Raw genomic sequence first — 23,531 nt, forward strand, 5'->3', positions numbered from 1 at the left:
TACAGTCACCCGCTTGTGCCCCTTCGCCACGACGGCTGTAAGTATATAAAGATGATACATTTAATTTGTAACAAAAACCGAATCATTTATATTCATATGTAGTACCGCTCCTCAAATAATATGATTTGTGGTTGATGCAAAAGTAAGAAGTTACTGTATGGTATCGTGTTTTTGTACATATAGATTTCAATATTCTAAATTTATTTAGATAAAAAGAACCATGCATACAAGTATTGTATGCGTGCAATATTTAATGAAAATGACAATATAATTTATAATGAGAATATTACATAAAGAAAAAAAAAGCTGTAAATTTTTATAGTTTTTTAATCTTGTTTAAATCTTACAATTCTTTATAATTATAATATTGAATTCATATACACTGTGTATAAAGTCAAAAATTTTAACGAGATTCTGTATCTTCAGATGTACTTTGGTCTTCAGAGCCCTCAGATTCCTATAGATATAAAACATTACAATAAAAATATTTCACAATATTGTCTTGAGAAGGAATATTTATAATTGATATTTGTTGATGAAAAAAAAAAATATAAACGTACCGATGATTCATCGTTTTTTTTAGGAGGTGAATAATTCATTAGAGCTGCGAGCGAACTCGACTTTGCTTTGTTAGTTATTTTTTTTTCTGGAGACCGCATTCTGCCCGTACTCTATATACATATAACATTATTAATATAGGTGAGTAATAAAAAAAATATTATCTTATTAATATAGGTACAGTACGATTTTCGAGTCGTGGCTGCTCTAAGGTTATGTTTTCTGAAACAAACAGGCTTGTCTGTGCAGCCAGTGCGTCCTCAAGTTAACAATGCTACAGGCTACAGGTAACTTCAGAGCGGCCAAGTCTAATCGACCGCACTGTACATAAGTATATTTATAGGTAAGGTAGCATATTATATTATGGCTTGATGGTAGAAGCGGCCCAAGTTGTACGCAATGTCAATTTTTTTCCTATTTCATAAAATACGTGGAACCATTACGATAAAATAAGAGAACATGAAACAAAAATCTAAATGTATGTCATGGAAAAAAATTGTACCATAATACGAGAATGAACCATCTTAAAATGAAAAAAAGTAATAAAAAAAAATAATGGTACCACAGAGTCTTCATCATCTCTATTCGATGACTGTTGGTTCATAAGGGACGCCAAAGAAGACGACCTCACAGATATTCCCGTGCTCATTTGTTTTTCCGGAGATCTGAGCTTTCTTTTAAAATTCTGGTAGCACAAAAAAATATATAATTACTTTATTTTTTAGCTTCACACTGGTAAGTAGGTGCATATAGCAGGGTAGGTAGAGGGAACCTAGTGTTAAAACACTCGGTTCTCGATTTTCCGTCGAATTTTCGAGGCCTTGCGTGTTGAGCGGCAAACCTCAACGTCGCGCTTTGCTTTTACCAGAGCAAAGAAGTGAAAATATTAATAAATAATTATTAATTTTCCCGAGTGGGAATCGAACACACAAGCGACACCTGTACAGTCGCAAGTGTGTGCCACTGCGTCACGTGTGTGCCACTCGGTGGCCTCAACTTGCTGGTCCTTTATAATATATGTACCTACTATAATATATGTATATTGTATATCGACAAAAGTGTAAACACTATGATTATGTAAATCGTATTTACCGTCTCATCCTCTTGATCTGAAAGACCTGTTACCAAAAGCTTGAAAAAAATCCATTATTTATTTATTAATAATTATAATTTGTATATATAATATAAGTATCGTCTATGTATAATATATCAAAAAATTATTATGTTATCTATTTGTATGCATATCGCTCTTTATTACTTATGCACTAGCGTTATATCCTGCTCTATCGTAAGTTTATGTTAGTTAAGGTTACCTGTAAGAGATCACTAATAGTGATAAGGTCGCCTTTACATGCTACTCTATGTCTTCTGTTTTACTATTTAGTTATGTGTTTGTTTATGTATGCAATAAAGAATTTTATCTATCTATCTATCTATCTAATAAATTCATATGTAGATATATAGTTAATTCAAATTATACGCTTAAAAAAATATTTTCGTGGTAGTTTTTAGGATACGTATTCTTTTCTTCAAATGAATTTTAATCAAACGCATTTGCGTTACGTTTTTGTATCTAGGTATACCAGAGCTATGAACAAAATACTTAGGTATATCGATCGTTTCATTTGTAATTATTCGTTGTTAGGTTTAATCATAGATAAAACATATAGGGGAATTGTGCTTAAGATGGCATACTATGATAAGATGACACATTACCAATATTGATGAAACTATTAGCGCTAAGTGCGATCTTGTGACGTTTTAGAGAGTGTCTGTAGATGCAGCTAGTGCTTAGATTCAGTATGGCGGAAAGTGAATGTAGATGGGCAAGTAATTCATGTTTTCGTTATTTTCAATTGCAACAAATTTTTCTTTCGCTTTTGCTTGATGGTGAAAAGACATGTAAGATAAAGATTTTCTATTTGAACTAATTATAAATGTAAAATAGGATTATTATATGACACAACTAACGCTAAAAGCGCATCCTAACCTATAACCTTTTGTCACAGCGGTTAAAATTAAATTCATATATCTATTGGGTAAGATGACATACAAAACGTGAGTATAAGATGGCATACTATCTTACCCTTATAAATAGAATCGATGTATTTTTTTGTTTTACCTACAAAATGCCTGGCAATTACAAACGAATATATATTGGTCACAAGAAGACATGGATAAGGCTGCTAGAGCAAGGGCATTCAATAGCCGCAAGTGACGAAGCCTATTTCCTTTTTGGAAAAGGAAGTGACTGATAACGGAATCCAACCTCATAAAATTTGCAACATGTATGAATCTGGCCTTAATACTGTTTAAAAGCCCCCCAGCGAAGAAGAAACTATTTATTTGTGAACTATGCTCGACAAATAATGATGGCGTTTTTATGCCACATACTAAGTATGTCATTTTACCCTGTAGATATGTCGTCTTATACTGGTCGACCTAAGTGCGATTTTTGTTTATTTTTATGATGTTTGAAAGATGATTGTTCTGAAAGTAAAATAATTTCGTAGATTATGAAATATATAATAGTATACGCAATATGCTGTTCTCAGATGACTTTATTTATTTGAAATATTTCTCTTCAAACAAAAAGTATGTCATCTTAAGCACAATTCCCCTATACTAGAGAGACTAGAGTTTAATGTTATATATAAGCTTACACTCCAATAGATATGCCCTAAATAGTAACAGACGTATTTTTTAAGTAAAGTCTCAAATTCGGTATTTATCTCCAATATAACAAACACTAAATTTCATATCTGCCAAAACATTACAATGGCTCATAACACTACTTACTAGCACGTCTTCCAGAGCTTCTTCCATCAACACTACAACTAAGTATTCTTATGACTGTAAACTCTGGTAAATATCGTATCTTAGAAACTATCCCGGAATATTTTTTAAGCGTCCAATAATTAGGTGTTTTAGGATTATTCATTCTTTACAGGGCACCCTGAACGTAGATGTAAGTAGATACTTACGTCTAAATCAGCTCTGTCATTGATATCAGAAATTTGTTGGTAAGCAACGGTCAAAAGTTCCACAGCTTTTGCGTGAAATGTCATTTCAATCATTACGAAATCGGACAAAAGTGTTTTTAGTTGTTGCAATTTGCGCTTTTCAAAAAATTCAGTTTGTTCGCTCAATCCTTTGGCAGTCCGAGACATTTCTGCGGATGCTTTTAGTAGTTCCGATTCTGCATATGTCTATGTGTAAGAAAATATAAAAAAATATTACAAATCAGGAATTCTAACCCAAAATAGATTAATCAATATTAAGTGTGGGCATAGCGTGAAGATAAAAAAAAGTAAGGTAGCTATTCATTGTTAACAATTTGGGTGTGAGAAAATAAAAATCACAAACATACAACTTGCTGTCTATTAAATGGTTGTCGTTCCCTGGCTTTGTCTAATACCTTCTTTCTTGCCATCTCTTTTTCTCTTACATTCATAGTATGTTTCACTTCTTCCCTTGCGTGTTTACAAATCGTTTCATATTGGCAGAGCTCCCCTATAACCTAAAATGATATCACGATCGTACCAATGCGTGCAAGTAGAATAAGGTTTTCATGAATTTAAAGCTTTCGTTATGTCGATAGCACAATGAACTGGTTTTGTGTGTAAAAAAAGATAAATAAGAATGATAGATACCTAGTGATCGTAATATTCGTAGTGTCTTACTATTATAGTAGTTTCTTTCCGCCTACCCCCATTAAATGAATAAAAAATTAGGTTCACCTGCGTGAGCTAAAAAAAAGAAAGTCTTTTTTTTTAACTTCACAGTAGGATAAGCTGAGGGAACATTATGTTAAGACACTCTGTTCCCGAGTTGTGCCAAAACTCTGGAGACTTTGCGCGCTGAGTAGCGAAACTCAACGCTGCGCTTTGCGAAGCGAAGAAATGAAAATATGAAAAGTTTAATTTCCTCGAGAAATTGAACCCACAAGTCCCACAACCTGTCGCGTTCACAGTCACACGCTTATGCCTGATTGTCACTGATTAATTATATATTGATTTAAAATGCATATAGTATAATAGGTACATATAAACATTCCTCTATATTCACTTTGTTTTATTATTAGTGAAAAGCGCATTAAAATTCTTTGACATAATTTTATAGCTGAGCTGAGCTGAAAAAGCTACTTTGTTTTAAACTAGGTATGTAAAGATGTTTGACTTGACTTGACTTTGTTATATATTTTTCATCAAAATTATTATGGCTAAATTAACCTTTGCCTCTAAACGCTGCACGGCACAGTTTCTATATTCTTCTACTGCCATTAATGTTATGGATAAATTATCGAGACCTGCACTTAATGATTTATTAACAATTTCGTTATTAGCATATTCTTTTAAAATTTTAGCAAGCTCATCTCCCATATCACGTAATCTGGAACAAAAAAAACTATGGTTTTATAATTTTTTTGGTACCTTGCAGCTTAAATATTTCTTAATATATATATGTCTATAGTCATCGAAATCAGAAATCCAAATAGGAATTTTAAATTTCATAAACCAAACAAGGTCACGTATTTTTTCTGAATCTGAAAATAAAAATATTTATTTTGTGGTTGTAGAATTGGAATTTGCAACTACAGTGTACTTAGTAAAGAATTTTCTAATTTTAAGTCGACGTCAGATGATTAAGTAATTTTACTACGATTTTTAATAACAAAAAAATAGTAATATATAAACCTGGCAGTTTTTCTTGTGTAGTCACCGAAACCAACACATAGTTCACCAAAGTTCTTTTCAACATTAGAAATACGATCCTGAATAAATTTAGCTTGTTGTTCATAACTTAAAGAATGTGAATTTTCTCCTCTAAACATTTTTCTTAAAGTAAAATTATTTATGTAGTTAATCAAGCTATGCGTTTAATCGGCAAACTTGTATATAAATAATTACAACAATTTTATTAGTTTTTGTTTTTGTTTTTGTTACCCTGGTAACATAGCGTACAGAAAACATATTATTATTGCTTAATGTGTGTATATGTAAATTATAATTGTTTAACACACGAACATCATAATTTCTTATATGCACATATACACTACAATATAGTAACTATAAGAGAATATAATAATTCTATAAATACATGTATATTAATATAATATATAATTTTATGCCTAGTTAAATTTTTTGTAAATATGCGTAGCTTTCATAGCTTTTCTACAAGTCAAATTGCATATCTACGACAGGTTAAATAACGTACAATACGGTATGTAAGATTAATGTGATTTACCGTACAGATACCGTACCATAAGTACTGTACCAAACGGTAGTTCCGGTAGGTATCTAAATATTTATTGCAAGTATTTTAAAGTAGGCTCTATGCTCCATATTCTGTAAATACTTAAATTTTACTATTTTGGTATATTTTTATTATGAAACAGATACCCTGTTTCTTCTAAAAATTGTATTTATTTTATTTTAATTTATTACTCACTAACTTCACTAACTGACGTAATATATTTTCTATGGGCTCTATTTTATCTGACAGTTGACATTGTCATTGTTGTTATCTGTCAAGCACAGCTGTTGCCTGTTATTGTAGAGAAAATAAACCTTTAAGTTAGTAAAAATGAATGAAGAAATAGATGAGTATGATATTTACCACCAAGATTTTACCACTGCTTCAGAATGGGAAGTACTGATTGCTAGAATAGAAGAAATGATAACTGAGTGGCACTTATCCAAATCAAAACTAAAGAAAAAATGTCCTGAGTATACAAAGAAATGGATTACGAAGTCAGAGGATATAAAATATCGAAGTTTAATGTTAACGTTGTCTTTTAACGCGCTCGAACCAGTTAAAAGTATTGAGAATGATATAGAGTCAGATGAACAGTCTTTACTGGCTGAAGTTCAAGAAGGATTGTGGAGCTCTACTGCAAATTTTTTAGATGATGAAGATGGCAGTCCTTTTCCAGTATCTCATTGGTTCGGCCTTAAGAGATATTTAATGTTATATTCCAACACTCCACTTGTAGAGGGAAGCCTAATCAAACTTATTATGAGTGCTGCCAATATTGCATTTGCCAATGTAGATTGTGGTATTCCAATGTTTGTTAAAATAAGAGAACACTGGCAAAATACTTATTTAGGACTTTATGAAGATAATGACTTTAAAATAAATTATGACACAATTCATTTAAAAAGAATATCTAATCAGTGCTCTCACCTCAGTGGCCTTGTTAGTTTATTCAAGTCTAAAATATCATCACCCGTACCTCTAGATGCTGTTGTAATATCTACAAAATTTTCATATGAGTTAAAAGATTCTGATTCATTTGCATGGCGAAAAAGAAGTAATTCAAATGAATTTTTATCAATTGATGGTTTTGATGTTAAGAAACTTATTGAATTGCCTTTTGGCTCTGAAAATAACCCTTTACATAGTGCACTTCTAAATGCAATATGGCCTCATTTTCGAGAAAGTGCTATAGTAGATTCTTCTACATTTTCAGACATAGATCCAATGATGGCTCCAACTTGGACCATAACTTTAAAATTAAAAAACAATATAAACTGTCAACTCTCAGATATTATTGGAAAAGTAATGAGTTTATTAGATAATAATAATTTACTTATGGACATATTGGGATTAAGCAAAAGTTTGGGGCTGGTTAATCCATTGAATAAAATAACAGAAGCACCTATTACTATATCAAAATTAGTAAAGGCGGCTGTTGGCCGAAACACCCTTGTATCAGAATTCAAAGGACCAATATATGATGACTTGTTGATGCCTTTATTATATTATGTATTTCCTGATGCAGTTGAAGAAAATACATTTCCTTATTCTAAACTTGAAGTTGATAGTAAAAAGGTATTATTTATTGTTTTATATTTAAATTGTGGGACTGTTGAGGTGTATTAGCACTCATATAAATAAATTAATTAATTAAACTTGAAGTTTAGAGTAACAAGGTATTATTTATTGCTTTATATTTAAGTTGTGGGATTTTTGTGGTGTATTAGCACATATATGACTGTAAATGTGGTGGTTGTGGGTTTGATTCCCACTCAGGTGAATGAATTATTATCAACATCTTTAACACAAAATATTATTTTTGATCTTTTGCCATTTACATGTGAATCATGTGATATATAGTCAATAAAAATTTTAATATCAGTTTTACTACTGAACTATATTCAATTGCAAGTTGTTGCTTTATAAGTTTAATATTGATCTATTCTTCAAGGACTATTTTGCTACTTCTGTGCTTAAAATAAATTTTGTTATTATATTTAATATAAACATTTCACGAAAAAACTGTTGTTCATATATATTAATGTTTTCCTCTGAAACATTTCAGGATGGAGTTGACTTAAAATTATGTAATTATGTCAAGACAAGCCCTGAGGATGGACTTGTTTGGAGGTTATCAGTTACTTCTGCACGCTTAATGGATGCAGGTGGACTTCCATACCTTGCTCACTTTTGGTATGAATTTACACAAGAGCTACAATACAGATGGGAGCATCGAATACTAGTACCTGGGTGAGTAAACTCAGTTTTTCTTTGATTTCTTGAGTTGTAAATGTACATATGTTAATTAGAAACATATTTATAATTATTTTTCTGCTAAAAATCCGTTTTATTTCACAAACATGACTTAACAACTATGTAGAAGATTTTATTGTAAATTAAAAACATTTCAGCACGTCATTTTACGTATTTATAATAAATTATATAATATTATTTACAACTTATTATATTAAAAAGTGACATACATTGATTGAAATAGCACCATTTGGATTGAGCTTCAAATTGTATTAACTTTTAAAACTATAATATATACAATATAAGTATTTTATTATTTAAAAACTTAACTATAACTCTTCTTATTTCAATAATAGAAAAAATATAACTTCGTAATGAAAGGGACTGTGAAATAAATAATTCCTTCACATACACATAACATTTACATTTCAGACTGTAGCCTAACAAGCAAATTTTGCAATGTCATTTAAAACTTCCACAGTTCACACTACTTTGTTTCAAGTGTTTATGACAATAATTATTGTGACGAGGGCAGACACGCGCCTCACAATTTCTTCCTGTTAGTCTATTACGCCTTTCAGACGGCGAGGTGTGAGTTTTTTTTCTCTCCATCACTTTAATTGCGCGCTATAATGGCACTAATCCCCCCCTAGTGGTCGCATTTCGCGCCATGTATATGTCCATGTCATGATCCGTCCAGTTGTCAGAAGTATCGCAATATCCTAATCCTAGAGAACCTACGCTATATCTGCTAGCAGGCCTTGATCTAGACCTCGGTCTTCTTCGTGATCCCGCAGTTCCGCTAGTGGCACCGCCAGCTGCGCCGCTCATCGATAGCCGTGATGCTCGTTCTGAGGCTGCACCCAATGATTGTCGAGATTGTCTTAAATCTATAAAAAAAGGAGAAGTTTTGTGTCGTAATGATATTTTAAAAATAAGAATCGTAATAATATTTGTATTATACATATTGTGTAATTACCAGTCCTTGATCCTAATAAACTCCCGGCGTATCCAGGTGGTCCATAACGACTTGAGTGTGGGTAACTGTGCTGCGACTGACCATCAGCTAGTGAACGCGCACGCCCTGGCCGACCAGGCAAGGGTTCAGGGGCGGCTGTTTCGGTGTAAGATCGTGCTCGCGGTATTGATCGGGCACTGTAAGCTGACACTTGATCCCATTCTCTTTGTTTTCCAAAAGCACCAATGGTAGCTAGTGAAGATAATGGCCCGCTAGGACTTGGTGTTCCAGTAAGTCCCCCACAGCAGGGATTAGGAAGTTTTTCAGGTAATTGAGTATGTAGCCGATGGACTGTACGAGATCTACGGCGAGAGGCAGCTGCAAATACTAGGACAGCAACCACAATTGTTCCACATATCGCAGCACTGGCTGCGATAGTGATTTTGTCCATATTAGTTGCAGCCGCAGATACTGTCCGGACTTCTCGGCATTGTGAATAGGGAACAGTTTCTGGGCTAACATGAACCTCTTCTAATGAAATAACGCATACAACAATGCATTCCTGAAAATAAAAGTGATTTTCATATATCTACCTAAAAATAGTTTACGCTTTTAAATTACAAAATAAGATTTATCAATAGTATTACTTAGATAATTAAGTAATAATTAATTATTATAATCATACCTGTGATGGAACATTTTTTATTTTAAATTCCCTTTCACTTGCTTCAAGAGGTGGACCCTGCTTAAAACTTTTATCTCCAAATAATCGATATACTACACGGAAGCCAAGAATATTAGCAACGTCTGAATCCCACTGTATAATTACAGAATTATCCTGCCTGTATGCATTTTTTACTATTACTTCATTTGTATCATCTATATTTGGTTTTTGTTGAGGAAAATTCATGATTAAAGGTGGTCTTTGGTTTGGAGCATGGCGCCAACTAGGTGCTGCAGGACGTACAGATGGAACTCGAGTAGTTTTGCCTGTACTTGTCGTTGATGGAGGGGTTGTGGTTAGTTTGAGAGTAGTCGCTTCACTAGTACTTATGGCAGTACTAGAGGATGCTGTTGACGTAGTGGTAATTGATTGCTCGGTAGTTGATGATGTCGATGATGTACTTTCATTAGTGATAACATTATTAATAATAGTTGCTGGTTGATTTCCTCTTGAGTCATTTTCGCAAACCAGTTCATTTGGCTCAAAACTGTAAAATCCACGTTCACGAAAATTGGAAGGACTTCCACAAAATTGAGGATTTCTTTCCCGTGAAGTAACTTGCAATTCGCCATTACGAATCCATTCAATAATCCAGCGAAGGCGACAATCGCAGTTTAAAAATCTACCACCAAGGCTTAGACCTCTAAGAGAATGATTAAGATGAGCCAGCGCCTTTTCTGGTACAGTTGGTAAAGGATTTCCATCTAATGCAAGCAAAGTTATAGAAGGATTTTTTAAAAAAGCATCAGTGGGTAAATTGTTTAATAAATTAAATCCTATATCTAAAACTCTTAAATCTGCTAGCGTGGCTATTGCTTCAGTAGGGAATTCTGGCAAAAGATTGTTCAAAAGACTTAATGAACTTAACGTACTTCTAATTCCAAAGAATGCATCTTTTCTTAAATTAACTAATAAATTTCTTTCTAAGTTCAGTGCAGTTAGCGAATCTAATCCATCAAAGGTAAGCGCGCCATCAGGCCCTGGAAGTTCTCTTATACTGTTTTGTGACAGGTCCAGAAAAGCAAGGCTATGTAGTCCTTTGATACATTCGGGCACGGTTTTTTGCTTTGTTCCTTTTAAATTAAGATTTTTGAGTGAGCTCTCTAAACCAGACAGAGCTTGTGGCGCTAACGTAATGTTATTATCTGATAACTTTAAAGTTGTTAATTCTTGTAAAGTCGTAAAAGAGTAATTATCAATATATGTTATTTTATTCTTAGATATATCCAATAGGGATAGACTTGTTAATACTCTCAAGGCTCTAACAGGTACTTCAGTCAACTCATTGTCTTGCAAATTTAAATTTTTTAAATACTGTCCTTGACCTCTAAATGCGTTGTCCTCAATCTTTTTTACTTTGCATCCAGATATTTGTAAATTGTGTATAGCTAAGTTAGCGAACATATCGTTACTTAATACAGGAATAGTTGAATTATTTATATATAAGAGATCTATTGTATTTTTTCTTGCACTTATGTTCAATGTGGACAATAACGTTGGAAAATCAACCTGAAAATATATGGCATAGATTATATTATACTCAGGAAATATATAAAAATATAATAAACAAAAAAACTTTCAAGTTTAAATACCTGATCACATTGCACTGATAATTGCCTTGCTAGATTTAAAGCGCACACACAAGTTGCCTGTAGATCAGGAAAATCTTTCCATGGACACTGCCCTTGTGTGAATTGGACAATAGTCATAAACACTGTCGCCATCAACAAGTGATTTTGTAAATATTTAATCTGTAATAAAAAAAAAATAACAATTAGTGATTTTGTACCGTTGTTGCGCAGTATTTATATATTTGCTTGTTATATTAGAGCGTAGGTAGTTATATTGGAACGATTAACGTTGTGTAAAATAGCTTGTAGCCTCCCTCGATAAATTCATAAGATTAGCGCGCTCGACCATACAAATCCTTCACCTTTATTTATTTTTAAAAAATCCAATGAAAACATTTCAAATATAAACATTACCCAAGACAAAGAATTACATATTATATATATTGTTTAAAAGTAATAATAAAATCGATTTCTCTGTAGTTAGATATTGCAATTACACTGGGGTATTATACATTAATCCATACAACACTACGTTACGTGATATTGACTAGTAGATACGTCGTTAAATGACGTACAGTAATCAAACAGTGCACGGACCGTTGTATAGAGAGGTGCATAGCAGTCGCTACGAGCTACTAGCCCGGAAAACTGGCTTTCCCTGCACGAGTACCATAGTACGTGACTATTGTGCAGCCGACCAAGACTGCTATTTTTAATGAGGATAACATTGCCCTTTACTTTCATTGATTGATCTTTTTTATTAATTCATTCATTCATTAATTCTAATTTGAATTATAAGCACGTATGTATTGCATATTATGAGTTCTGGTTAAATTTACGTTTACCAACATTATTGAACGAAAATTGTAAAAATTATGTTTAACTAAAGCCTACAAGATCTGGGACGCGAATGCGGACAATAGCATTTTTAAATTCAAATTAACATGTAAATTCTTGATTTTAAACAGGTTCTTCTAACTTTTACGAGTGGCCGGTGCCGTAAAGTTTGTACTACTAGCCTATTTGGGTGCGTCAACTGAGGCCACCATCCGATTTCGCCGATAACGGTACTCGTTCAGAGGTGACTATGCAATGCGAGAGAAATGTTGACGATTCACTTTCTTGCGCTAACTAAAGGCGTCAAATCTTTGTAAGCAATTTCATATTGACGTTTAAGTAGAAAGTATTTTTAATTTGGAGAGCTCACGTGCTATTGGTATTGATATATATATAATGTACACACTTACTATGACAGAGAATGTATACCTAGGTGTTTTTTACTTTCAATGTTGTTCTCAACATACTATATGGCGAAATACAAATTATTTTTTTATAGGTAATTTGAGAATAGTGCAAATTGTTATTATTACACATACTTATGTTGAGACTAACGTTTTTTCATAATTTTTACTTTGTCATATCTATACTTTTTTGTGTCATAGTTTGTGTATGTTGCACATCAAAAATTGTTGCCGTCCTAATGTTAAATTAATAAAAAAACGAAGTAGGAAATAAGAACATTTTAAATAAAACTTGACGTTATCTGTAAATTGAAACATATTTTTTGGTTTTTACATACAATCATGTTAACACATAATACTTCTGTAGATAAGTTCAAAGTATATAATAATATAATATGGCCCTATTAAATTTGATGAGGGAATAATTCTATTTCTGTGTAATCAGGTGTAATCCCAATGTACGGAATGTTTACACAATACGGTACTTAAGTTTGAAAGCAGTCCAAATCTATAAGAATGTTGTTTAAAGATTTAATCTGTATTTTCAAAGAAAATATTAGTCTTATATATTAAATAAATAATTTATCGCAATAAAAATTATTCCTAACAATAACTTACTAATTAAAAACCATTAGTAACTTTTTAAATAAATGTAGATTAGGAAATAATGACAAACTGATATCACAACTCTAAACTAGATGGCGCTACATGTATTCTGAATCGCGCTATGGTTTGGTTCAATTAATACCGTAAGAAGTGACAGTTCCGTAAATATGGTTGATCTTTCTGTAAGGTTTTACGGGGAATGATGATCGGGATGATCACGCGTCTGCGTGAGGTCCGCCACCGAATTGTTACGCAATACGGCGGGCTCAAATCCTTCTGACCCCTAAAAAAAGATCCATTTAAATTATTTAAAATTATATAATTGAAGTATAGTAAGTCTAAGTTGCGGGATTTATGAAATTCGATATGAATTATGGATATAGTTTATCTTTCATCTTGGTTTGTCGTTTTCTGATTAACAAAATATTGTAGCGTAGAGGCGCAAATTTTCGATAATACCCTCGTATTACGAGTATATGTCATATTGCACTGCCACCTCGTGGCAATTTTCAGCAATATGTATAATGTTATCTCTAGCTCTAGGTATTCAATATCTTTAATTATAAAAAATATGTAAGAAAATATTAATTAATTAAATAAGATGCAGTAGAAAAATGTATTTTTTACATAATCGATCGATATTTATGTTATTTTTTTTATTAGTTACACTTTAATAAAAAGGTGTAAGTTAATGAAAGTATACCGTGCTTTAATTGCTAGTGCGTCTATGGACTTAATGGGCAAAAACATGCCAACTTTATTTTGACATGTTTTTTTTTGACCCTGACCAATGGGAGTGATGCATGAAGGTAAAAGATTAAAAAAAAACCCGCAAGATAGCGTCTTCATAAGAATATCTTTTTACTGCAAAATAATAAGAAAGTAAGCTTAGCAAAATTACACGAAGTAGTCTTTCTACTTTCACCTTCATAACAGTCAAGTTTTCTTATTATATTTTGACCTTTGAAATAAATGCTAATTTACATAACATATAAAAAATTACGGAGGTTCCGTTTAATTTTTTTAAGGTATACATTAACTTGGTTAATATTAAATACATATAGCATTATTGATTACTGCCATAGTAGGTATAATATTATAATATTTTACTTAGATATATGTATATAAATTATTTAATGCGTAGAAAATCGAATCTTAACTTTTTTGTACTTTAGAGACCAAAATATCTATATTTAAATTAAGATTCTAATACTGATTGCCCTTATTAAATGATAGTAATATCGATATCAAGTTAATATCAGTTGTGCTTTATATAAATAAAAAACAAAAAAAGATCTCTCTATGATTATCTTTTTGTAGAAAGTGTGGTCGTATTTTCTTGATATAACGGCTAATTGATTGTAACTAACGAGTGTCACTGTGTTTGTACGCTATTTTTTGCGAGAAATTGGTTAGTAATGCTTTATTACAATTGTCATTCTTTTTAAATTTTTCCTTTAATATTGGTAATTTATTCTATATATTTTTTTCTATATATTTATTATATTCTATATATTTCTGTACTGTCCGAATTGAAATAGTCAAGGAAACAATTATTACACACAATTATTATTTTGACCAAATTGAAAAAAAAACATAAGGAATGATCTATAATTTTTTTTTTGATAATTTATTAATAGAAAAGAAGCTAAGTACTTGATATGCTGGACTTAAAATCAAATGATTCGAAATTGTACCCCACAAATTAAAAAAAAAAAAGTATTGATAAATTATTGTTATATAATTGTAATTAATATAATTTAAAATTGAATAATAACGTACAAATTATGTGTACGTTATAATTCAATTGACGGGAAGTTTTACATTTTCATCAAGGCGTGGCCAATATCCAGTACGATTTTTATACGCCAATTACCCTTAGTAGGCAATTTTTTTTCCGCATATAATATTATACAAGTTTTTTTGCAATTTCCTTTTATCAGTAAATAATAAGTGGCCTCTGTTAATTGAATAATAGATACCTTGATGTAGCATTACATGATTTATTAAATTATTTCGTAAAATAAGAGCTCGGTTTTAGTAATAAAGTTTCGAATACACGAAACGTGTTCATCACCCTTATGTATAAATTTGTATAAATTGTTAATATCAAAAATAATGAGGTAAAATATATGGACCACAACGGTATTCCAAAACAAAAAATATTAAATTTTTCATAAATAGTGTTTCGTAACAGCTTACGTACATATATTAGTGATGTAAATATTTAAATATTTGGCTGTCAATTGTTTATATTAGTTAAAGTAACAATTAAAAGATAGAATTCAAGTACGTTTGTATTAAGTATGCGAGTAAAAACGGCGGCATGCGGTGATGCGTAATGATGAGTGGGGACGTAAAAGCGCGGCCGAGATGGCGAGCGACGCGCGACCATCTTGCCGTACAATTCTAGGTATTTATGCTGACGCGGATATTTGATCGACTATCTACCAATATTGTATCTGTTGATGTATTTTTATATATTTTCAATAATCTTATGCACTTTAATTGTTGGGTAACTAAGTGTTGATAAGTACTCCTACCCCTGCTACGTATTCAATTTATACGGCGTAACTCTATACTATACTCGTACTTTGAATAATCACACATTATGAAGTAAATATTTCACGCTAGTGAATTATTTTCAGTTTTCAATTCTCGTTTGTGCAACAAAAACAGACAAAACTATTAAAATTTATTGTTTTGTGTTGTATTACATTGGTAAAATAGTTGCCCCCAATAAAAGTTTTTCTAATATATATTCCATGTACAGACAGCGATCACTTACATTTTTCTTATATGTAATAGATATATTAGAATCCCCAGTTGTGCTAGAATTATTTCCAATTGTTTTTTTTTTTTTTTTTTTTTTTTTTTTTTTTTATATTAAATATCCGTCCCTCTGACGTAATCAGAGACTTTATTCGCAATACATTATATTTTTACTGATTTAAATTGGAGAAAGTGGCACTAAGCCAATAATGAGCTTAACTTTAGAATTTTCTGATTTTAAATAGCTTATGTAGAATAACTGAATGTGCGAATGCGACGCTGAATTTATTATTAATTTATTTGTTCCTTTCTATTGCTTTGCTGCCCACGCTCCTACAGAAACTCACAAATGCCTCATGGCTCTCCTTGTCCCTTATCAGTGTTTTTAGGCTGTCCGCTGTTATCCTTTTCCCGGTTTGGATCTCGAGTTGGGCCCTCTCACCACTGTGGACCGGACACTCGCACAGAATGTGAGTCACGCTCTCTGCGGTGCCCGGCTCACAGATGCACGATGGGCTCTCCCTGCACTTAAACCTATGTAAGTACTGGGAGAACCCACCGTGGCCGGTCAATATTTGAGTCAATATCGTATCCATCTTGATCCTCCTGGTGGTCTTGTAGGCGCCGGCCACATCTGGGAAGAACATTTTTGTACCGGAGGCCGTTTGGCCAGACTGGTATCTCCGATTCCATTCGCCAATCGACTTCTGACGAAGAAGTCGTTTGGCGAATGAAATCGGACACGCGTCGTAGTCTGGCCTTTTCTTCAGTTTGGTCGCTAGCTTGGCCAGCTCGTCCGCGCGCTCGTTCCCCTCCAGTCCTGCGTGTGCCTTCACCCAAAATAAGCACACGTGCTTATTTTGGGTGCGACAACGCCTCAGGTTGTCCCTAATTTGCACTACTAGTGGGTGGAGGGACCTTTGGCCTATCACCGACTCGAGTGATGATCTCGAGTCGGTGTATAGGCCAAAAGAGCTGGCCGGATTTTCCAGCATTAGGGCGGTGGCCCTGCACAGCGCCAGAAGCTCAGCCTGGTAGACCGAGCAGTGCGAAGCAAGTTTCAGTTTGAAGGCCCTGGTTTCCGCGTCACCATTCCATACGGATATGGCCGCCCCAACTCGCTCTTCAAACTTACTCCCGTCTGTAAACATTCGCACTGCTTGGCAGTTGTGCCTATCCACCTGCTCTCGGTCCTCCAGGCTGAAGAATTTGAGGGCTGTTCTCTCTGCTGGGTGCTGCAATCCGAAGGGCCCAACTCTCCGCTCGATCTGCCTGTCCCCAAGCCAGGCTTCGGATCTCCCCCTCTTGATCTCATAGAGGGCCGCTGCCTCTTGCACCCTGAGATCGAGTGGCAGCAATCCAGCAAGCACCAGGGAGGCATTCAGGGATACAGTGCGATAGGCCTTGCAAATTTTTTCCAATTGTTTTAGTAACAATATTTCATCGGAAATTTATCTGTTCTGTAACAAGATCCAGGTTATACCATCTTTAAGGTTTAATGACCAGGGTCGATCAATCTTGGCACGTGACGTGAAGATGAATGTCGCTGCGCTTCGCACCTGTCTAGTTTAATAAACTATTATCGAATTCCTTTGCTATAACGTATTTTTCTTATTGCTATTTATATTCCTGCACCTGTTGTATTTGTGTCTATTTAAAAAATACTCCGTTTTCGACTTTCTACACCTAAAAAAGAACGAAATATTGCATTTTCTCTTTATCAACAAAAAAGTATATTATATAATAGATAATTAGAGATAGTTAGAACCTTCCAAGTAAAAAAGTAACTTACAGCCATCGTGTGCCAACTAGTATCAGATACGTCCTGACTATAGTACAATGGCAAAGGGTTAATAGAGAAAACAGGCTCAAGGATTTTTCTGCTTATTAAGATAGATAGGAGAAACCTATTGTCTCTATTCTCCACACATTCAACATTGTATGTTGTGGGGCGAAACTCAACGCCGCGCGTTGTCGTGCTAGAGCAGGTAAGTGTTTCGATTTCAAAACTATCACGTTTACAGTCAGACTCCACAACAATAGCCCCAAGTGTTATTACATAAAATATGTAATTAACTATATTAATATATTTTTTAATTAATATTTTAATAATAAAAAAGAATACAACACAATAAATTATTAAAAAAAACTTTCATTACTTAATTTATATAATGAAATAAGACATTGCGTAAGCTTTTAAATATATTCGTTTCTTTTGTTTATTGTTAAGAATCCGGGGAAGGTACGGTTTTTTTTATTCTGGTTTGTCTAACAATTTTATTAATCTACGTATGGGTCTTTGAACTCTACCCTCTAGCTTTCTAATGGAGTTTGAATTATACATATGTGTGTATACTATACATATAGGCATATCAATTACTCCTCAGTTCTTAATCATGACTAAATAAATTGAATAGAGAAGAAATCGCACGCTCGTTGCACCGTGTTGCGCTCTTTCTATATTTGACGTTACATGTAGTAATAAAAAAATATATATGTATACTTTCTTTGATTAAGAGGCCAGTCGTGGCGTAGGGGCCCAAGCGTGTGACTGTAAACGAGACAGGTTGTGGGTTCGATTACCACTCGAGGAAATAAAATATTTAATATTTTCATTTCTTCCCTCTGGTGTCGAGATGAAGTGCGGCCTTGACTTCCGCTGCTCAACACCAAAACACGCAATGCCTCTAGAATTCAGCGGAACATTGAAGAGTGTTTTAACACCTTCCCTCATGTTCCCTCTGCCTACCCTGCTGTGTGCGGGATACACCAAAAAAAAAATTAAGAAGAATAACACTTTACATGTAGCGTATTAAAGAATTCATTGAAGCAAGCAAATTAATTCATTTAGCCGTAGTGGTGAACCACAAAGACGCTCTCACGGTGCACGCAACTCGTCGTCATAGCTTCTGTATTAGACGACACAGTTATAGTCTTATTGTCTCGGGTTCGACGGCATGGAGTTTTTATTCATTCCTATCTCTAGTGAAATTTACGGAAGTTTCTTTAACAGCCAACAGAGGTAAATCGATGTTCTTCTTAACGCGGCTCTATAAGTGTTTGACCTCGTCGAATAATATAATATTTAGACGTTTTTTAAAAACTTATATGCTTTATTTATAGCAAGTTTAACTCAATTTTATAAGAACCATATTAGTTTTCCTTCAACTTGTATGATTTTTTGGATCGACTTAAAAGTGATAAGCCAAGTTAAATTAAGTAGAACTAGTTGTCAATTCTCAACCAAATTACACTTGAATTGTTGTTAACTCTTAAGAGCATTATTATTATTGTTCAGTTAGAGGTAATATGACTGTTCTAAAATGAGCAAAATTGAAGATACGAGTTAACGAAGGTATATCTTTTGCTTTAGAAAATGGTCTTTCTTTTAGAATAAGTGTATGCAGATTAGAGAGATTTAGGCTTAAACTTGTCAAATTCATCACTTAACTCGTCTATCGTACTTTTATCATTTCGTATAAAAAAATATTTAAATTAATTGTTCAATAATTATTTACTATTTGAGCTCATGCGCATAGCGCAGTGGAAAAGTGTCGACTAAACGGGAAGATTCTTGGTCCAACGCGCACTCGGGGGAATTCATTATTTTAAATTTCACGTTTTAAGACAAAGACGTGGTCCTTAGCCACTTAATAATTATGTGGAATTCCAGTGAGAAGCTGAGAACTTAGTTTTAATTAGTTATATTTTTATATACTTAGTAATATTTTTCTCTTTTCTCAAAATGCTGCTTCGATTAAAATCCACAATAGGTATATAATATATTCCTTTTTAAATTTGCTGGTCTATAATTGTTATTCTGATTGAGTAGTGCATTTAGTACATTTCTAAATATTCCTAATAAATAATGGAAAAATATATAATATAAACCAATAGTAATATATGTTTTTATTACAATTGGTTTTATTTTGTGGTATATATTATGTGGTCTACATTTTTATACTTACAAATTATGCAAAGAGCTTTCTTTTATATAATGTTATGTGACACAGATACGTAGATTTATGATTTTTTTTTATCAGACCTACATAATTATATTTTTTTATTTAATAAAATTATGTTTAAAAATACTTATAATATAAAAAATACTTATAAATACTTTTAACTATTGACTTATTAATAAATGAAGAAAATGTATGAATATACAATGCGTTAAAAGCTTATTGTTTCATTAAATCAATTATTATCAAACCTTTTTACTTTAAGAGTAACATTATAGAACATTTCTTGTCGTGAACCCATTGTTTTACAATATTAATATCATTTTGATTTACGTATGTTCTATCAAATAATTGCAAGCAGAGCTTAGGGTATTTTTATTAAAGACAAAAAATATAGATACATTTAAAGATTACAAGATATTTTTAATTGCTAATTATTGAGGATCATTGCATTTATTTTGAATCTCTTAATACTTTAATATATTTTTTAAAGATATTTTTTTCTCGGTTCTTACCATTTTGTGGTTAAATCCTTTGCACTTTTCAGAATATTCTATGAAACTGACCACTTTTTACAATCACTGTCACGCTAGGATTTTGATCAAACACTCGAGTCCAACATATTTAGTTCAAAACAGTGGGAAAGAGGTCACTTTCGAGCTAGAGGCTTTTGGTAACGGTGTCAATCTGGTAAGGTCGGTTTAGCCCATGGCTGCCAGATGATGCGCACGCGGCTCTCGTCGGCGGCGGACTGCCGCGCGCGGTCCCCACTACAGCTCCCTGACCTACACACGGCTGCCGTGGACGCACCGGCTCCGGTAAACAAACGGTTCACCGACCGATTAGACATTAAGCATCTTGAAAAAGTTGCTATACTCACGTCTGCCCGTGCTATCTGGTCTCGCTTCATATTAGTAATTCAATATGATAACGGTTCTCGGAGCGTTCGCGCGTTTAAGTTACTCCGCGTGGATTGTAGGTCATGGCATACTAACTAACAAATTAGAAAAACTTATGAGAAATAGTTTAACAATATTTCACATTGTTTAATCTATAATACTAAATTATACAGTACAATACACTGTTTCTGCTAGTCGTGCTTAGTTGTCTATACATTTAACGCTAAACATGAGTGTCCAAAAGAGAAAATATTCCGCCGATTAGTGGAGATCTTTCGCGCATTCTTTTGATTTAGTGTCTGTTTTTCGAGGTCATGTGTTTATATTTTTTAAATATTTCAAGAGAAAGTTGGATAAAAATTAGGGGCCTAGTTATGAGTTTACACAATGTACCTATTAAACATTAAGATTGTGTATTTTATATTTTATAGAGTGTTAGATGGCGCACCGAATGCACGAACGTGTCTACTGCATCAAAAACTTCAGCTACTTAATTGCTGTATCAAAAGAGCGCAAGAAGGATCAGCGAGTGCTCTGGGGAACTCGTCTGATGAGGAATTTTTTGACTGTACTGATGATGAAGCGGCCGATGATCAATTGCCATGGGATAGGCCGGTTGGACGTCTTAGCCGCCTTGAAGATGCAAAATTAAAAAATGGAGCTCCGCTTTATATTCCTCGTACACAGGTATTCTAGATGAAATTTTGATTAAATTATAGTTATTTGCCCTTGATTAAATGTAATATAGAAAAACTTTTTCTTATCGAATATGTGTAGATTTCCAGTGATGCAGCAGCACAAGCGTGTGGCTGTAAACGCGACAGGTTGTGGGTTCGACTCGATTAGAGGAATTTTAATATATTAATATTTTCATTTCTTCGCTCTCGTTTCGAGACAAAAGAACGGCATTGAGCGGCCTCTAAAAATCGACGGAAAGTGGAGAGCGGAGTGTCGTAACACTAAGCTGTTTTTTTATATTTAACTGATTTAATAATAATTGGCATACTAATTGTTACTTATGAGCAGTTTGTTAGTGAAAAGCAATACACTGATCCCCACGATCAATGTATTTGGTCGTATCAGCTAAAGACACTCAGTAATGCTAAATATATTTTTATTTTTTCTTTATATAGGACCCGGCACCTAAAACAGAAGATCAGTTGGAAGAAGATGCAGAGCTTATGGTAAGATTAGGTGATGATGCAAGAGCATCTGAGCTAAGGGCAAAAATGATGAGCGCTTCTCTACTATCTGATATGGAAGCGTTTAAAGCTGCTAACCCTGGCGCAGAATTATGTGATTTTGTACGATGGTATTCTCCTCGCGATTGGAAACCAGCTGAAGGCGGTTCTTTAGGAGATCGTATGCTTTTACCTGGAAACCCTTGGGTTGAGGCTTGGAACGTTGCGAGACCAGTACCGGCAGCTCGGCAAAGGCGCCTATTTGATGAAACACGAGAGGCTGAGCAAGTACTGCATTTTCTTCGATCACGTACTATAGGCGCGGTGGCAGAACTATTGCTACCGGCTATTTTGAGAGCAGGCGCAGCAAAAGCTGTATCCGAAGGGGCTACGTCCACAAGCTCCTCAATTGGCGGTGTAGATAAGAGACGTACTTATGAAATTGCCACAAGGGAATTATTCGAAGCGGAAAAAGAAGCTTGTCGTTCTATTTGTGTTCGAAAAGTATTGGCTAATAGTGCGGAGGGAAAACCTTTGGATGTTGCTGGAAGATCAAGGATTCTAAATGCTATGGGGGGCGCTTTACCTGCGCCGACGCGGCGTGAGTTCACTTTACGGGTAAAGGACGAAGTCGCACCACAGGTGATGCGCGCTGCTCTCTCTAACGATATGATTATAATTGGTGCTTTCACTGAAAGAATTGTGTGCTTGTAATATTAAATTTACTAATTAATTAAAGTATCACGATTTTTATGTACGACTAAGTTAAAAAAAAAAAATCCTATGTTGATGATAGATGATAGGAAGGAGGCCGTCGTGACGAAAGGGCACAATCGTGAAAAGAAATAGGAATTGATTGCTTTTACAAAAGAATAAACAATTATTACTTGAGTAATTTAATTATTAAGCTAAATAATATTCATATGTTTATATATTTTTTATTTATTAGTTTGTTCGTTCTTGGTATAATAATTAAAAAGATAACGAAATGTATAATTACTTTGTCAATTGGATGCATAATGATACATGTGTCTGTGAAGTAGCTAGATTACTATGTGTAGATAGTGGTTAAGAATAGTACTGCTAGTTCAAATTATAGATTATTTATGGTATAAGTGATGGAAATGGATTATATTGTTAACGGTTATATAGTTAATGTTCGAATTCTAAATACGATATATATGTAAAAATGAAATGATATAAAAATTATACTATCTTTTATCCAAAAGCTAGAAATTCCTTCATAAAATATAAATTTCTTGGTTATCATCAAAGCTATCACTTAACATATGTACATTTTAAACCATTTTTAAACCTCTTGTTATTGTTCATAATATATATTATAAATTTTATACAGAGATAATAAAAAAATATTTAAAAAAAACCATTTTATTTTATAGTTTTTACCTATTACTCCAAAAGGTTCAAATAGGAGTGTTTTAACACTAGATTGTCTGTCTACCTACACTGCTACGCGGGTGAAAGCGTGAATCTGATTTTATTTTTAATGAAATGAAATTTTAAATTTGATTTCAGTCATTTTTACA

General features: G+C 33.3%; 3 protein-coding genes across 4 annotated transcripts; 1 reads left to right on the plus strand and 2 right to left on the minus strand.

Moving 5' to 3' along the window:
* Positions 1–312: 312 nt before the first annotated feature.
* Positions 313–5,508, minus strand: Fam92 (CBY1 interacting BAR domain containing protein Fam92). 2 transcript variants are annotated; one of them, XM_085198478.1, is made up of 8 exons: positions 5,256–5,508; positions 4,791–4,950; positions 3,929–4,078; positions 3,543–3,767; positions 1,651–1,689; positions 1,121–1,243; positions 561–671; positions 313–457 (listed from the first exon to the last, which is right to left on the minus strand). In XM_085198478.1, exons 1-8 carry the CDS (start codon positions 5,390–5,392, stop codon positions 404–406), a joined length of 999 nt encoding a protein of 332 aa, XP_085054604.1. In that variant the 5' UTR covers positions 5,393–5,508; the 3' UTR covers positions 313–403. The 2 variants fall into 2 exon arrangements, with proteins under 2 accessions (XP_085054604.1, XP_085054676.1); XM_085198550.1 differs by lacking the exon at positions 1,651–1,689 and having other exon boundaries at positions 5,256–5,504.
* A 553-nt stretch (positions 5,509–6,061) lies between these two features.
* Rab3GAP1 (RAB3 GTPase activating protein subunit 1) lies at positions 6,062–22,765 on the plus strand. Its single transcript, XM_085198359.1, has 4 exons — positions 6,062–7,392; positions 7,883–8,067; positions 21,235–21,490; positions 21,937–22,765. The coding sequence occupies exons 1-4, from the start codon at positions 6,145–6,147 to the stop codon at positions 22,696–22,698; spliced, it is 2,451 nt and encodes an 816-aa protein (XP_085054485.1). The 5' UTR covers positions 6,062–6,144; the 3' UTR covers positions 22,699–22,765.
* haf (leucine-rich repeat and fibronectin type-III domain-containing protein hattifattener) lies at positions 8,082–20,759 on the minus strand. The gene is made up of 5 exons (XM_085198249.1): positions 20,420–20,759; positions 11,345–11,503; positions 9,714–11,261; positions 9,050–9,590; positions 8,082–8,960 (listed from the first exon to the last, which is right to left on the minus strand). The coding sequence occupies exons 1-5, from the start codon at positions 20,420–20,422 to the stop codon at positions 8,698–8,700; spliced, it is 2,514 nt and encodes an 837-aa protein (XP_085054375.1). The 5' UTR covers positions 20,423–20,759; the 3' UTR covers positions 8,082–8,697.
* Positions 22,766–23,531: the final 766 nt, after the last annotated feature.

The sequence above is a fragment of the Heliconius melpomene genome, chromosome 1 (genome assembly GCF_056956725.1).
Source record: "Heliconius melpomene rosina isolate 202511_hmr_F chromosome 1, ASM5695672v1, whole genome shotgun sequence".
In the NCBI taxonomy this organism is placed as follows: Eukaryota; Metazoa; Arthropoda; class Insecta; order Lepidoptera; family Nymphalidae; genus Heliconius; species Heliconius melpomene.

What these genes read in the sequence shown, in the direction of transcription:
- Fam92 (XM_085198478.1), bottom strand. Translation starts at nt 5,392, where the DNA reads ATGTTTAGAGGAGAAAATTCACATTCTTTAAGTTATGAACAACAAGCT. An exon ending in CATTTAATAGACAGCAAGTT is followed by an intron (nt 3,768 to 3,928) that starts GTATGTTTGTGA and finishes TCTTACACATAG; the next exon opens with ACATATGCAGAATCGGAACT. An exon ending in ATGACAGAGCTGATTTAGAC is followed by an intron (nt 1,690 to 3,542) that starts GTAAGTATCTAC and finishes ATTTTTTTCAAG; the next exon opens with CTTTTGGTAACAGGTCTTTC.
- Rab3GAP1 (XM_085198359.1), top strand. Translation starts at nt 6,145, where the DNA reads ATGAATGAAGAAATAGATGAGTATGATATTTACCACCAAGATTTTACC. An exon ending in CATCGAATACTAGTACCTGG is followed by an intron (nt 8,068 to 21,234) that starts GTGAGTAAACTC and finishes TATATTTTATAG; the next exon opens with AGTGTTAGATGGCGCACCGA. An exon ending in TTTATATTCCTCGTACACAG is followed by an intron (nt 21,491 to 21,936) that starts GTATTCTAGATG and finishes TTCTTTATATAG; the next exon opens with GACCCGGCACCTAAAACAGA.
- haf (XM_085198249.1), bottom strand. An exon ending in TAAAAAATGTTCCATCACAG is followed by an intron (nt 9,591 to 9,713) that starts GTATGATTATAA and finishes TTTTATTTTCAG; the next exon opens with GAATGCATTGTTGTATGCGT. An exon ending in TTTATTAGGATCAAGGACTG is followed by an intron (nt 8,961 to 9,049) that starts GTAATTACACAA and finishes CTTTTTTTATAG; the next exon opens with ATTTAAGACAATCTCGACAA.